This window comes from Tigriopus californicus, chromosome 2 (assembly GCF_007210705.1).
Source record: "Tigriopus californicus strain San Diego chromosome 2, Tcal_SD_v2.1, whole genome shotgun sequence".
Taxonomy (NCBI): Eukaryota; Metazoa; Arthropoda; class Copepoda; order Harpacticoida; family Harpacticidae; genus Tigriopus; species Tigriopus californicus.
In genome coordinates this window covers 14,082,779-14,098,138 of record NC_081441.1, presented here as the reverse complement: position 1 = coordinate 14,098,138, position 15,360 = coordinate 14,082,779, and the positions used below count along the sequence as shown (strand labels likewise).

General features: G+C 41.2%; 1 protein-coding gene across 1 annotated transcript; it reads right to left on the bottom strand.

Moving 5' to 3' along the window:
* Positions 1-5,631: 5,631 nt before the first annotated feature.
* Positions 5,632-10,244, bottom strand: LOC131893355 (WD repeat domain phosphoinositide-interacting protein 2-like). The gene is given in 8 exon segments (XM_059243352.1): positions 5,632-6,227; positions 6,426-6,641; positions 6,732-6,862; positions 6,929-6,988; positions 6,991-7,366; positions 9,335-9,354; positions 9,439-9,658; positions 9,702-10,244. Coding segments are annotated over 8 exon segments (2,049 nt in total). The 3' UTR covers positions 5,632-5,744.
* Positions 10,245-15,360: the final 5,116 nt, after the last annotated feature.

Genomic DNA, 15,360 nt, shown 5'->3' with positions numbered 1-15,360 from the left:
ACTTTCTATCTCGATGTCCAACCAACTTTATCTCAATGTCCAACCAACTTTCTCTCAATGTTTCAATCTTATCTCATTGTTCCGACTTTATCTCAATGCTCCAATTTCATTTCAATGTTTCACGTATCTCCGTGTTCCGATTTTCTCCATGTTCCAATCTTACTCTACTTCAAAAATTGACTTGTTTCTTCACACTTCACATTTAAATATGTATTTTTGTAAATCTGTCACGTCTGCTAGCAACTATCATAGACAGGGTCTCTCATGCGAGGCTTCCGGTTCTTCTTTGTTGACAAGGTACAAGGTTCCCTTTTACCTTGTCACGAGGGCATGTATACGAACTAAAGCATCGTCATGAGAGAACCACACCCTGATCCCAAAGAGGGACTCTATGCTCCAACATGTTGCGACAGACTTGGAACAGGCGCCGCAAGCGCAATGCTCTTCTCTGTATATAAAGCGATGTTTAGCTATGAATAAAAAGAGAGTCTACGACTTACCACCGAGACCAACACTTGTTTCATTTCTCTAGGTACTACTAAGTCTCGTCTCTTGATCTTGTTAGACTTGATTCGAGCGTTACATATAGGCCCCCTTCTTGTTCAGTATACTCTTTAATGTCAGCTCTGCAATTCACTGGAAATGAGTTGGATCAGGCAGTGTGCTCACCAGAGCAAATATGTTCTCGACTTGGTATTTTCCAATGACCCTGACCTGATCCAGTGTGTGTAATCGGGTTTATTAAATTTGTCCAGTGGATTAACACTTTAGTAAACTTTCGTACTAGTTGCAGCATTTGAACAAGGAGGGTACATGCAAAATAAGTAATTGTATTTTTGTATTGTATTGGGCCTGGCGATTTGGAAAATAATAAAGGTAAGTTTAGGTTAGACTAGATGGGTGCAGATTTGGAAAGAGCTCTGGCTGAAGAGATCACAGCACGTTTCGTTTGGGCATGCCGAAGGCTGTTGACGAGTTGCAAATGTTGGCAGCATGAACGGAAAAAGCCTTAGGAATCCAATGTGGAACAGACACTATGCCAGCCGTCTTCGAGCGACTTGACGTCGTAGGACCATCAGATGTTGGCGGAAAGATGAGTTTCCCAGCAGTATTACGGTCCCCATTACTGTCCATGCTCCTATTGGCTTTTCATCACTCCAGAGCTTCTGCTTTGATGGCAATTTGGTTCAGAGATGGGAGTATATCCATGTGAGGCCTAGTAATCTGTCAGATCATCATGTTCTTGAGATAGGGTCGACCATAACTCAAAAGCCGGCGTGCTCTAGAGTAAAACCGCCGAAAAGATCGGTCTGGCTAATTACAAACTGAGAGTAAGGTGGTTCAGGAGATCAGGTCGAATCCGAAGGCTTTTTTCTCTTATGCGAACTCTAAGAGAAAGAAAAAAGACCCTGTAGGGCCCTTTGAGGTCAAAGGGGAAGCCATTGGCAAAGTAGAGGATATGGCTAAGATGCTTGGAGATCAGTTCTCCAGTGTGTTTTCAACCCCACTGAGTTTGACAGCAACAGTTCATTGTCCTAATGACGAGTCTCTTGAGATTGATGATGATAGTTAAATTGAGTAATTTAATTATCTCATAGTTACAGATCAAGATGCCTTAGCAGTCATCAGGGACTTGAAGCATTTAGAGGAGGTCATTGAGGGACTGGAAAGACACCCGCCAGCTGATGTTGTCTATCTTGATTTTGCCAAGGCCTATGACAAGGTAGATCATAGCCTTTTGTTGAATAAACTAAATGACATTGGCATCCAAGGCAAGGTTCTCAATTGGATATGAAGCTTCATTCATGATAGGAAGCAAATGGTTAACGGCAAGGAATCCCTTAGTGAAATAAATGCTGTCAAGTCAGGTGTTCCCCAAGGATCCATCTTAAGGCCCCTCCTTTTTATAATATTCGTTGCACTCCTTCAAAAGCTTAGTATTACTTCCAGTTTCTCTTCTTATGTTGACGATACAAAGTTAGTTTCTAGTACGAATGGCCAAGATTGCACTAGCCTTGCAAAGGTCCTAGAAAGAATCTACGTGTGGGTTACTAAGAGTATGATGGCCCTGAACGGAATGAAATTCCGCTCAATGATGACCTTTGGGTCAACTCCTTTGAATACTCCACTTGTAGATAATGGAGGTAACGATACTGAGCAGGTCTCATTTGGGAAAGATTTTGGTGTAGTCCGCCAAATTAATCGAAAGTTCAATGATCATATCCAGTTGAAGGTGGGGACAGCTTTTCAAATGTGTGGTTGGATATATCGCACGTTTAAGTCCAGAGATAGCATCAAGATGCTAACTCTGCACAAGTCGATTGTCCAGCCACATCTTGAATATGCTTCTCCTATTTGGGCTCCAATGAGTTCATCAGGTTTGCAAAAGGTCAAACAAGTCCAAAGATGTTTCACTAGGAACATCACAGAAATGAGAGAGTTGTCGTATTGGGAGATGTTAGAAAGGTTGGGACTGTGCAGTATTGAGAGAAGGTACGAATGGTTTCTGATACCGTACGTCTTCAAAAGCATCCATGAGCTTTGTCCCAACCCAGGATTTAGGGTCAATTCTAGTGACCGTAGAGGCTCAATGTGCGCTTTGAGAGCACCTTCAAGCCCTCGAGAATCCAGGCTAGTTCGAACAATGCAGTCCTCTTCGCTTTTTCTCGGGCTCCTTAACTGTTTAATTTGCTACCCTCTAATATTTGTAGGGAATACGTAGGCCTTGTTGATCTGGTTGCATCTTTCAAGTCAGACTTGGCCAAAATTTTAGAAACCATTCTAGATTAACACTACATTCAAGGACTAGCTCGGTTTGTCAACTCAAACTCACTGGTACACCAAATAATATATAAAGATTGATAGGCAATAAATAGACGAATTATAATCTTTCTTTTTTATAGTACCTGGGATTACATTCCCTGTAGCGGATAGAAAAGCCCGTGAAAAACAAACAAACAAAAATCCTCACCTTTTGATCCCTGCCAAATTAAAAAAAAATATATCAAGTGACGTCAACCAGCTGGCAGGTGGAGCCTTCCAAGTGCGCAATCGTTGATCCCTGAATTATGCGTCAGACCTGGGTGGTAACATCAGGTTAAATCAGGTCGAGTTTAATTGTACATTGGAATCAATGCTCGAAACATTTGTTTAGTGAATAAATGTAGATAAGTAAGCCAAATAAGGATAACAAAATTGTCATTAAGAATAGGCTCTAATGGTGAAAAAGTATTTCACCATCATCATTATAAACGGTTTGCAAAACTATATTTATTCACCCTTTTGCACCACCGATTCTGGATCATATGCTTGAACTAGAGGGCTAGTCAGAGAAGCAACACTCACGAGATTTCTGAGATTTTGTTTGGTCCCCTCGCGGCCGCCTGGTGTGTGCGATAGGGATCGGCTTTGAACACATTTAGTTACGTGATTCTTAAAATCAAGTTCCGAATTCAGGGAGCCAGTGAGTTGATGGCTCGTTTGTCTGCTTGGGTTGAAACTGAGTAACGCAAGAGAGATCGATCAGCCGGACACCTTGCTGCCCAACTACCAAAATGTGTTTAAGGCAAAGCCTCAAGTGTCTTGGTTGGAGTGACTTTTCTCTGACAAGCCCTCTAGCTTGAACTAGAGCAAAGAACCCTGAGTTTTAAAACGTACCTCAAGAAATGATGACGATTAACGCGATCATGAATATTTCTTGTCTTGGCTTGCAGATTATGGCTGCTTAAAGGCCAGTTTCGATGCTATTTCCACCTGGCAGCGCTGAAAGATGAGGCATGACCCAAAACTGACCCAAAACTGACCCAAAATTGTCTTTTCCGGAACAGGCAATTTCACGTCTGGCAGTGCTGTGGGCTAATAACAATGAGTCTAAATTGAATGAACAAAAAAAGGTGGATTTCTGAATGAGCGAGAGAAAGTACTTAGTGAAGTGTCTCAAAGTATTGAAAATAAACAGCTATTGGCATCATAAGTTTCCTGAAACATTCAAACATCGATTGATATAAGTGACTCCGCCCCGTGCCAGCCCCGAGAAAGACACTACAACTCAAGGAGACTCCGAATGCAGACTTCATTGAATTTAAAAGTGTGATTTGCAGTGGGTAAGTGCTGGATGGCCGTGTTAGACCGGTTGGGAAACATGGCCGGACCATCAAGAACGAAAAAGTTGTTAAGTTTTAAGATTTGGGCATGGCTTTGCAAAATGAAATCCACTGTCCACTGTATCCCGCTGAACACAATCGTTGGGGACCCATTGACCCTGATAAGGAATATTGACTCCTCAAAGTCGTTCCATCATCGCATAAAAAGTTGATCTCCATTATGTCTTGCTTATCAACCCCACTGTAAGTCCTTGTTTGGAGCCCGATGACAATACTCCGTGGACTCGTATATTATATATTATACGTGCAGTTTTATACATTTAACAATCCAACATGACTAAGGGTCGCAATAGAAAAAATATATTTACAAACATCCCATACGATATCGAATCCAAAACTAGTCCAGAGAGTATTGGACACGTTGCCACTGGCAAGGTCGGTACGCATTTCGATCTTCCTCAGTAAAGGATTCAAGGTGGACGTTGTTGGGCTCCTCCCTGACACCTCTCATAATGGGGTCAAATTTATAATGGCCATTACCTCGGAAATTAGCGTGTGAAATTCCTCCCTCTTCCACAGCAAACTCAAAGGAGCTTCTGGGTATCTCCGTACTTGACCGCTCCTACTCTCCCAAACACCCTTGAAGTTGAAGCAAAGAGTATTCTGAAATTGAGCCAAGATATTAGCACAATGACAGAACTGGAACAAAAATGACTTTTCTTAGAGTTTTGTATCACAACATCCCTCGATTATTGCAAATTCAATTGGATCACGATGCTAGTTGCCTGTGATTTTTGTGTAAATTCTCCATCCACAAAATGTTTAAATCAGGGTGTCGGACCACATTTTTCCTTGAATTTCTTTTAGCTCACATGCCGAAAATATATGTGCAAATATTTATTTTGTCGCAAGAATATCTTGCAGGATCAAGACTCGCCAAACCGGCCTGAACGCAACCAAAAACTGTAATCTCGCCCGGGGCATATTAAATGGGAGTTCTTTTCCTTTTTTTTAAATCTAGAATATTTCGGAGCGTAACATGGCAAGAAAAGTTTACCTCAGTTTCTTACCATTACTCCATTATGAATCATGTAAAAGAGCATCCAAATATTTGTAAGACAGTTAGTTTTCTTTTGAGAAGAATGGTCTGGATGGGATAAAACATGAAATATTGGTCATCTAAAATTTTCGTAAAAGTAATTGTTACGAGTAACGCCATTCCATTTTCTTTCGAGTTATGGTTGTTTAACGAATTACTATTTTTGACTAATGTAACTGTAACTGTAATTCGTTCCTTTTATTGAGGAACGACTAATGCCCTGCGTGTAACAGGAATGGCTCGGATAGCAAAACCCTACATAAAGTAATGTTCGCATGTCAGTCTTCCTTTGTCTAAATTAGCATCCAGGGTCCCTAGTCTAAATCCTTCTCCTAATTCTAACTTTTTTTCCGTTTTTCTGTGCCGACAGATTTTCGAAAAACAGTTTTTTCTACTTTTATTATTGTTTATTGTTTATTCTATCTCAGGAAGAATAACAAAACTTTATTTCATCAAACAAACACATAATTGCCAATGCTCGGATATAAAATAAAAGGCTTATCTTCTCTTTATCATGCCGTGCGAGGAAAAATTGCTTTGTTCTAAATCTCTGGCCGTTGCATCGTGGGAGTTGGCGAATCATCTAATGAGGGCGGACTATGGGAAGATGGTCGGTTCACCTTGAGTACGGCGAGTAATGAGGCTAGTGAGCAAGAGCCGCCCTCGTGAACCAGGGCGTGTCCGCCGTCACGAATGGGCTCGGGCTCCGACCGCTCGACACCCAAACCTACGTCTCCACTGAGGTTTTCAGTCGAAGTTGAATGCACAAGGCTCAAATCTATGCAATGTTGCTTAATCAGGATACATTCCCCACCTTCGTCAACTAAACGCATAAATGAAATGTAATGAACTACCATATTCGAAGAGAGAGTATCAGTAGTGTTGTTACAAGTTGTCTTACCTGGAAGATTGTATATGTAGAGATACCCATCTGAGGACGCCAACAGAAGACGAAGTTCCCTGGCAATAGTGGCAATGGCCATAGAACCTGGAGCAGTCCCTAAATTAAAGGTAGTGTTGGCTCGTTACAGCGATATTGAGACGTTCTCTTTATTGTATTGAGAGTTTCTAGGAACAAGGTATACATAACACGTTAGTTAGAAGCAAAAGAAGGGAACAATAGCTAGCGACGTTACCAATAGTTTGTTTCCGCAAGGCCGTACATCGTGTTTTAATGGTTCACTCAATCTTCGGGTGTTCTTTCACGTGGACGGAACGCATCAACTACCCATTCCCTGTTCACGCCCAGGGTGGCCGCAACAGGTAGCATTGGGCACCGTCACCGTGGCGAAGTACCTGGTCTGATTTAAGGTGTCGGTGACCTGTGCTGGCAAATATGAGACGCCAAGGCTGACGGCATTGCTACAAACAGTAACCCATCCCAGACTTATCACCGACACTCCTAAGAAAAAAAACGAGAAGCACCAAATGGAACAAAGAGAAAGCTAGCATTATTGAAACAAATATTCCATTTACCCTGTAGAGCATTGGCTTTGTCGTCTGGCGGATGTATCTTCCAAAGCCTTTGCCGTGCCTTTTTCAGAGGCGGTGGCCAATCTCTCTCCAGATGGGTTAAAAGCCAGGGCAGCGAGGGGCGAACCATGGGCGGCAATCATGATCTTGGCCTGGAGGTTGAAGGCCTCAAATACTTGCACCTCACCTAGAAAAAGGCACATTGAATACGTTTCCCACCAATTGTAACATAAGAGCCAAACATGTTCCTCACCCGTCGTGTTTGAACCAGGGTAGGCTAGAAAGCAGTTGTCAAAATTGAACGAGAGAGCAACAAGCCTTTGGGATTAGGAGGCGTGTCTTTGATTGTGTGGAGAATATGCATGTCTCGAATATTGTGAATGAAAAGCTCGTTATCCACACACACCACCACTAGGGCTCGATTCAGCTTTACAGCCAAGATGGTGTTGTTGTTGTAGACGCAGCCGCAGATGTATGTTCACTTTTTGAAGTGGCACACCTTAAGCTTGCGGGGCTCATCTTGAGTGACCAAGGCCACCAATGAGGAGGAGAACAGACGTTCCACCACTCGGACCTTGGATTTCACCTCGGCCGCGGAATTCGCGTGAATGGGATCAAGCCTCTCCAAAGCCGAGGACAAGGGATACAAATTATAACCACGGGAAGTGCCCACGGCCAAAGAGGTACAGTCCTAGGAGAAAGGGTACGTTGTTTGACATCAATAAATACTACTATTCGAGCAACAAGATAACATTGAACCAAGATGAAAATACTATTCTGGTTACTTGGCGAATTGAATAATCAGTGTTTTTTCTTTACTTTAATTTCGTTATGGTCATGTGCTAAAGAAAGGAATCCATGGCATGAGAGAGGCGTGCTCGTTACACAAAAAGCTATTTTTGATCAATGATGATTTTCAGAATAGTGAGAAGAAATAATCGTTTCATTTCGAGTCATTAGGAAACAGACCAAAAAATGGACTTTTTGACTCAAGCAGTCCTAATCCGTTACATTTGAAGATTTCTTGTCAACATTTTTGAATAATCAACCTTGGCATTTAGCCTTGGCGTAATTGTTCAAAATGTATTGCATCATATTAATTTGAGAAGTCAAGATTTGTAACCCTGGATGGGATAATGATTGTTAAAGGTGTGAAACAATGTCGCAAAATTCATGATGGAAAACAGTATTAGAGATTGTGAGGTCAGTAAAGCTTCTCTGCAAGAAGTCCATCCCTTAAGTGAAGTAAAGTGAGGAGGCTTTGGAAATTTGAAGCATCATATTCAAGCCAAGGAAACATTTTCCGTGTTGAGTCCAACGGAATTAGATTGAGAAGATGTAAACACTAAAGAAGCAAATGCATCAAGAACCAATAACACCTTCAAAGCGGTTAAGAGCAAACGCAATTTTCAACCCTGACTTTCTTTGATCAAAATATGCTAGATGGAATTAGTAAAAATGCCAATTTCTGTTGAGCTTTAAGGTTCTTCAGCTGTCACGAGATAAGCGAAAAATTAAAGGCCATTCTGGAAGCTGAAAAACGAACGAGTAACGAGTAATTCTGGCAGATTTTGGGTCGTTACAATTACACAATTTCAAAAAGAAGACGTGGTGCAGTGGGTTTACTTAGATGAGAGAGTACTACTGATGGGGATCAAACAAAAAATCACCGGAGGTTGCAAGTAGGGCTGCCAATTTATATTTTCAATGGCATACGGCATTACTAGCGGAAGATCGAAAACCCGTTAGTTAATCACAAAAAGTAACCCTGAAGTTTCTCCGATCAAACCAGGGTCACCTTTTTGGTCAAGCCTAATATTCTACGATACGCTAGAAAAGGCCCGTGCTTTGACTTTCCTAGCTTTCTGGCGATCCTGATTTGGGAAATTTGTTTGATCCCATCACTAGAGAGTACCCGGTTTGATTCTCTTTCCAAACTTTCTCATGGCGACTTTTAAAACGCTAACCACGCCACAGACGGAGAAATAAACTGAAACAGACATGACATTGCCTATCAAAAAAGGATTAACGAGGTAGTTGATGGCTGGCTTCGCTGGCCGGGGCGAGACTCAACCCGCCGACCACCCCCAGTACGCAAATACACTTTCAATTACTATGATACATTTTTGCTACGGCTATGTCACTTGTACCGGTACTCCAGGAATAGCTCTTGATATATATAACATGGAACAGACTTGATTTTTATGATTTTTGGACATAATCACCTCCAATTTCAATACACTTATTACATCATTTAACCCAACTCTCAAATACAAATAAGAGGCTATTTCTGTACCATTCATAACTTAATTTAGGCCGAATAAGTGGGACTGCCTGGATAGCAACAGCTCAGAAAAGTATTTCAAAATTTAAATTGGATTAAGCACCGTAGTTGCAACATTGGCAAAAGTTCCAAAGACAAGGACAAACGAATATATAACCGATTGTTCAGTCGGAAACAAATATGTTTGGGTCCAATAAGATTAAAATGAGCCTATGATAGGTTTTCATCTGTTTGGAAATGTTTTGCCCTTAACTATACTCCACTGAGCACGTTGGTAGTACTCCGAATGTCGCATTGAAACTGCCTTCACCGTAATATATCCAGATAAGATATTGCAGGAATATTCTATCAATTTCTAAAATATCTCTGTCAAACCTGTTTCTTGCAATCCACAACTACAAAAAGTAAAAACCACAGCAAAAATGTATTACTTTGACAATTCACAGCACAATACAATTCAGTCACAGAACATTATTCACTTTGGATTTGGAGTTTTCGGTGTCCCATAACAGTCTTGGCCGAATCTTTGGGAGCAGTCACAATGAGCTGTCCATCCTTGGTAAATTTGGATCCCACCTCATCCACCTTGCAGTTCTTCGGCAAGGCAAACGACTTGCAAATCTCCCGATTGCGAGTAGNAGTCACAATGAGCTGTCCATCCTTGGTAAATTTGGATCCCACCTCATCCACCTTGCAGTTCTTCGGCAAGGCAAACGACTTGCAAATCTCCCGATCCGCTCACTGACATCTTGACCTCGAAACTGTCCTCGGTGTCGTGGATCTCTTGCCCTTTGAAGAGATCACCACCCAACAGCTTGGGAATGATTTCGAAGGTCGTTTCCAGAGGGTGGGCCTCGCGCTTGGGCGGCTCGGCCTTGGGTACCATGACCTTCAACACGCCGTCCTTGTACTCGGACTTCAACTCGGCCAGTTTACAACGATCGGGCAGAGCAAAGGCTTTGGTGAATTGCTTGGATGTGACCACGCCCTCTTCGGATTTATCGTGCGTGTTGGCCATGACTCGGAGGTAACCCTGCTCAGAGTCCAAGCCTAACTTGAAGTGGTCTTTCTGGAATCCACTGGCCTTGATTTCCAGGACATATTGGTCGCCTTCCTCTTTCCACTCCAAAGGCTCTCGCTTCTGGAGTTGATGGCCTGCATGAGTTTGGGGATGGTAGAAGTATCTCAGGGATGGATAAGCCCCTCGAGATTGAGTTTGATGGCCCCAAGGATTATTGGGCATAAGAAGGTCGTCGTCGAAGAGCATAGGTAGGAAGAGATCCATGTTGGGTCACTTAATGGTAGCGGTATTTGACTACTAGTCGCACTTTTGTCTTTCTTGTCTTTTACTGATGGTGAATGTAGAAAGGATCGAAGAATATATAGTGAGGGCGAAGTTTCTAGTACGCTCGAGGTTCATGCTTGCGCGAGCGAACGTTTGTAGGCAAAGAAGAGAGCAGAAAGCCGTTCAATTTCTGGAAGCTGCTCGAATATTCGAGAGTTCGAGGTTGAGTGAGTACAGTACCTCATCTTTCTAGATGATGATGTTAATCTGATAGATGACGAGAGCCTGGAGTAAGTAAGGATACTAGGGTATCTTGACGTTCATGGCAAAGAGCGAAACCGATAATCTCTAAAAGTATTTTTAAAGAGAGTGCTCTGGAAGTAATCACGAACTAATATACTCCCTCTCAAATAACTGGCGCAAATGACAATTCAAATGTGTGCAAATAAGCCTTGAGTAAGAACGCAATGGTTGCAAAGCCTTTTCAACTTTCAAGAAATGTTAAAAATAATCTTGACATTTTTCTGACGTCCAACAGACAGAAACTGTTTTGATCTCAAGGCTCTACTTTATTCTAGCGCTAATGAAAAAGCTCTATATCTAAAACATTCCGAAAAATAATATTGAATGGCTTATCTGATGTGTTGATTCAATACCGAGTTACATGGAATTTGATTTTGAGACTCGTCTATTTTAGTTTCAAAACATCCCCTTTGTGACATATTCTGCCAAGAATTGAAGAGACTTTAGCCTCGAGAAAGGTAAGCCAAAATCAATTACTGATGCAAAAAAGGAACGAGTACTTACAATGTTTTGAACGGAAGTGGAATTTCAGTTCCTTTTTCATAAAATTATTATAATCATTAGTCGCAATTTAGTCGATACTGCTGGGATTGTTCGAGTCTGAACTCTATTACCTACTCATTTCAAACTCATTTTTTTCCTTTTCTTGCACTATTTCTATAAAGCTCAAAATGTTGTGCAACATTATTTCTAAGCACTCTTTCAAAAATCAAACACACTCTAATCCTGTAATTTTTTATTTATTTGTCTTGATGTTACAAAAAGTTCAATTAGCTGTACATTCAATCGAATTCTCAGGAAGATGCATAGAAAAGGCAATTTTATAGATTTGGGCTTTTCTTGAGTTATCATTTATCAATGATATGGGCATTTGAATGAAGGTATGAGGGGTCTATTTTATTAAATAAGCTTTTTCAGTGCCAACTCACTTATGGCTGCAAGTCTAATGACACAATTTTTTGTCCTTGATCGCGAGGTAGATGGGCTGCAGCCCTGACAATTTGTATCGCTGCTTTTGTTAAACCTTTTAGGGATAAGGTTACAACGACCAAGCCTTTTCCCCATGTTATGGAGCGTTTACACGACAAATAATTCGGCAAATAATTAGCCATTTCACAAACATTGTTTGGGATTTCACAAGAATTTCACAAACATTTCTCGATTTGAACATGTTTAAAGTTTGTTTGCCAAAGAGCAAATATTTCACGGACGACAGCATCCTCTCCAGCCCTTCCAACCAAGGTGTCTATTTTCAGCCATTACAGAACTGAATGAGTTAACAAAGAAACTGACATGATCTTTGGACTATATATCGTTGTCATATTTCGACCCGTACTCGGGTATTAAATAGTTTATCATATTATTGGAGAACTGTTGTCCATTTATTCAAGATTATAATGAGTTGGAAAATTGGTCGGGTTTTCGTTTCCAAACAATTGGTTTATGATTGATAGTCAAAATGAATTTCAAAAACCTTTCGAAAAGCAACAATGTTATTAAAAGTGAATCATCAGGTGGCTTATGGTATAGTCCATAGAACGGGGCAAAACATGCCTTCAAGTAGCAATCGGTTTCCGCCAACTTTTGAACGCACAGAATGAAACTGGCAAAATAAAGGACCTTTTTGGAAAGCGAAACATTCTTATCATGATAGTGCCCATCGGTGTTTTTTTTTCAAATTTCATTCCTCACTTTTCCCTATGTTCATTATACTAATCATCTTGTTTAGCGTGCATAACATAAATATTGAATGAAAGACCCATTGGGAAATGATACGATCACTTGCAAGTCCATCTGATTAGAAATCTAAATCAAAATATTTGTCAAACCGTTTTGATCGGGTAGTTTCACGTGTAGACGGCTCAGAGATGAACTGTTTGTCAAATACCAAACATTTCCGAAATTGATGGGCAAACTTTGTGACAGAATGTTTCTCGTGTAGACGCACCATTAGGAGCTAGACCAACGGTGTTTTCTGGACAATGAATAGCTTTTTGGTCCACCTTGAAATGCACTGATGAAGTGTTCATATCTTGAGACTAAAGCAGCCCCACCGCTGATTTGTTTTTCAGAACTTCTTACTTTTTTTCCTTAAAAGTCCAGACAATGAGTCTCCAACATGTCCCTTTGGTTCTCTGGTTTCTAATGGTGACCTGAATTGTGGTGATTTCCCTTTTTTATTGGCACGCTCAAACATCGCAATTATGAAAAATATTGAACAATTTAAGAATAGCAAAAATGTTTAACATGAAACGTGGCAGTGCTGGGGCGAGTTCGGATTCAAGTGCACTCTGACTTGAATCTTTTATTCGATGTTGGAGGTATTGGCCGGATTCATCAAAACAATTTCTTTTAAATTTCGCAAGAGTCTTCTTACTTGACCTCCTTACTCTAGTATTTTGTATTTATTGGGGTGCCAGACTCAAGCCAAATTGGATAGAAAGATGATAGAAAGATACAAAAAAATAGTAGATGAAAAGACAACTCCAAGACTTCCCACAAGCCATTCGGCTTGTTTTCAAGCATTTCCTACCCTAGCTACATACAGGGCAGTGGCCAGATTATTGGCTTAGTCCAGGGACTCTAAAGAGAGGAAACGACACGGCTTTCTACTGACCGCCAACTTAGGCCATTGCGTTGAAACAAGACAGTAACTCTAGGATCAAGAAAACAAGATTATCCGTACTACATAGTACATTGAAGTGTTTTCAATTGAATGATTATCTCATTGATGTTCAACTCTGTCCATATACTAAATGTTTCTGAATTAATTTTGAAAGTCAGAAGAATAAATGAAATACCAATGAACATCAAATTAAGTCAAAACAATCTTTTTTTTTTTGCGGACTTCCCTACCGCTACCGGGATTGGAATCCCAGCAGTTCAACACGAGAAGATTATTTATTTTACTTGATTTTTATCTATATACATTATTTGATCGACCAACGAATTAGAATTGGCCGATCTGGCTTATCCTTGAATATAAGGCTGATCCGGAATTTTAGTCAAAAACTTGTCCAAGTCTGACTTACATCTTGCTACTGGATCAACGCCTACATAAGCCCTACGAATATTTGTGGGCAGCAAATTGAACAATGAAGGAGCCCAAGAAAGAAGAGAGTTGGACTCAATTGTTTTAACTAGCCTGGATTCTCGAGGGCTTGAAGGTGCTCTCAATACGCACATTAAGCATCTACGGTCACTAGAATTGACCCTACATCCTGGGTTGGGACAAAGTTCATGAATACTTTTGAAAACGTACAATATCAGATACCGTTCGTACCTTCTCTGAGTAATGAACAATCCCAACCTTTCTAATCTCTCCCAGTACGAGAGCTCTCTCATATCCTCAATGTTCCTAGTAAAACATCTTTGGACCTGCTAGAGCTTTTGCAAACCTGCTGAACTCATTGGAGCCCAAATGGGAGAGGCATATTCAAGATGAGGCTGAACAATCGACTTGTACAGAGTTAGCATTGTGATACTATCTCTGGACTTAAACGTGCGATATATCCAACCACATGTTTGAAAAGCTTTACCAACTATCAACTGGATATGCCAATCGAACTTTCCATTATCTTGGAGGACTACACCTAAACCCTTCATGGATGAGACTTGCTCAATGTCCTTACCTTTCTAATAGTGGAGTGTCTAATGGCGTCGACCCAAATGTCATTGAGCGGAATTTCATTCCGTTCAGGGCCATATTACTCTCAGTTACCCAAGAGTAGGTTCGATCTAAGTCCTTTGTGAGGCTACTGGAATCTTGGCCATTCCTACCAGAAACTAACTTTGTATCGTCAGCATAAGAAGAGAGACTGGCAGTAATACTAAGCTTTTGAAGCGGGGCAACGAATATCATAAACAAGAGGGCCCTAAGATCGAACCCTGGGGAACACTTGACTTGACATCATGTCAGTCACTAGAGAATCCTTCAACCTTAACCAATTGCTTCCTACCAGAAATGAAACTTTTTAACCAATTGAGAACCTTGCCTTGGATCCCAATCTCATGGAGCCTGTTAACTAAAAGACCATGATCTACCTAGTCAAAGGCCTTGGCAAAGTCGAGATAAACTACATCAACTGATTCATGGCTCTCTAGTCCCTCAATAGCCTGCTCAATATGATCAATCAGTTGGGTAACGGTGCTAAAATGTGCCCGGAACCCATGCTGGCTAGGAGGAAGGACTTCATGGCAATCAGTAATTCAACAAGTTTGAACTTCATGATCTTATCAAACACCTTCGCAATATTCGAAGCGAGAGAAATCGGCCTATAGTTACTGGGGAGTGACTTATCTCCCCCTTTGAAAATTGGAACAACATGAGCTACCTTGAGAGAGGAGGGGAACTTGCCCTGGTCCAAGATGCAACGAATCAAGTATGAGAAAACAGGAGCAAGAACCTGTGAGCATCTCATCAGAAACTGAGATGTCACACCATCAGGACCAGGAGAGCTCGAAAGCCTCAAGTCCGTGATGGCCTCTAAAGCATCTTGATCTGTGACTACAAGATCATCTAAACGCTCAACTTGACTTACCTTGTCAATCTCAACAGACTCATCTTCAGAGCAATGAACTGTTGCTTCCGAACTCAGTGGGGTTGAAAACACACTGGAGAACTGATCTCCAAGCATGTTAGCCATAGTCTCTACTTTGTCAATGGCTTCCCCTTTGACCTCAAAAGGCCCTTAGAGTTCGCATAAGAGAAAAATGCCTTCGGATTCGACCTGACCTCCTGAACCACCTTGCTCTCAGTTTGTAATTGGTCATATTCGATGGAGGCCTTAATCTTACCCTGAACTACGTCCAA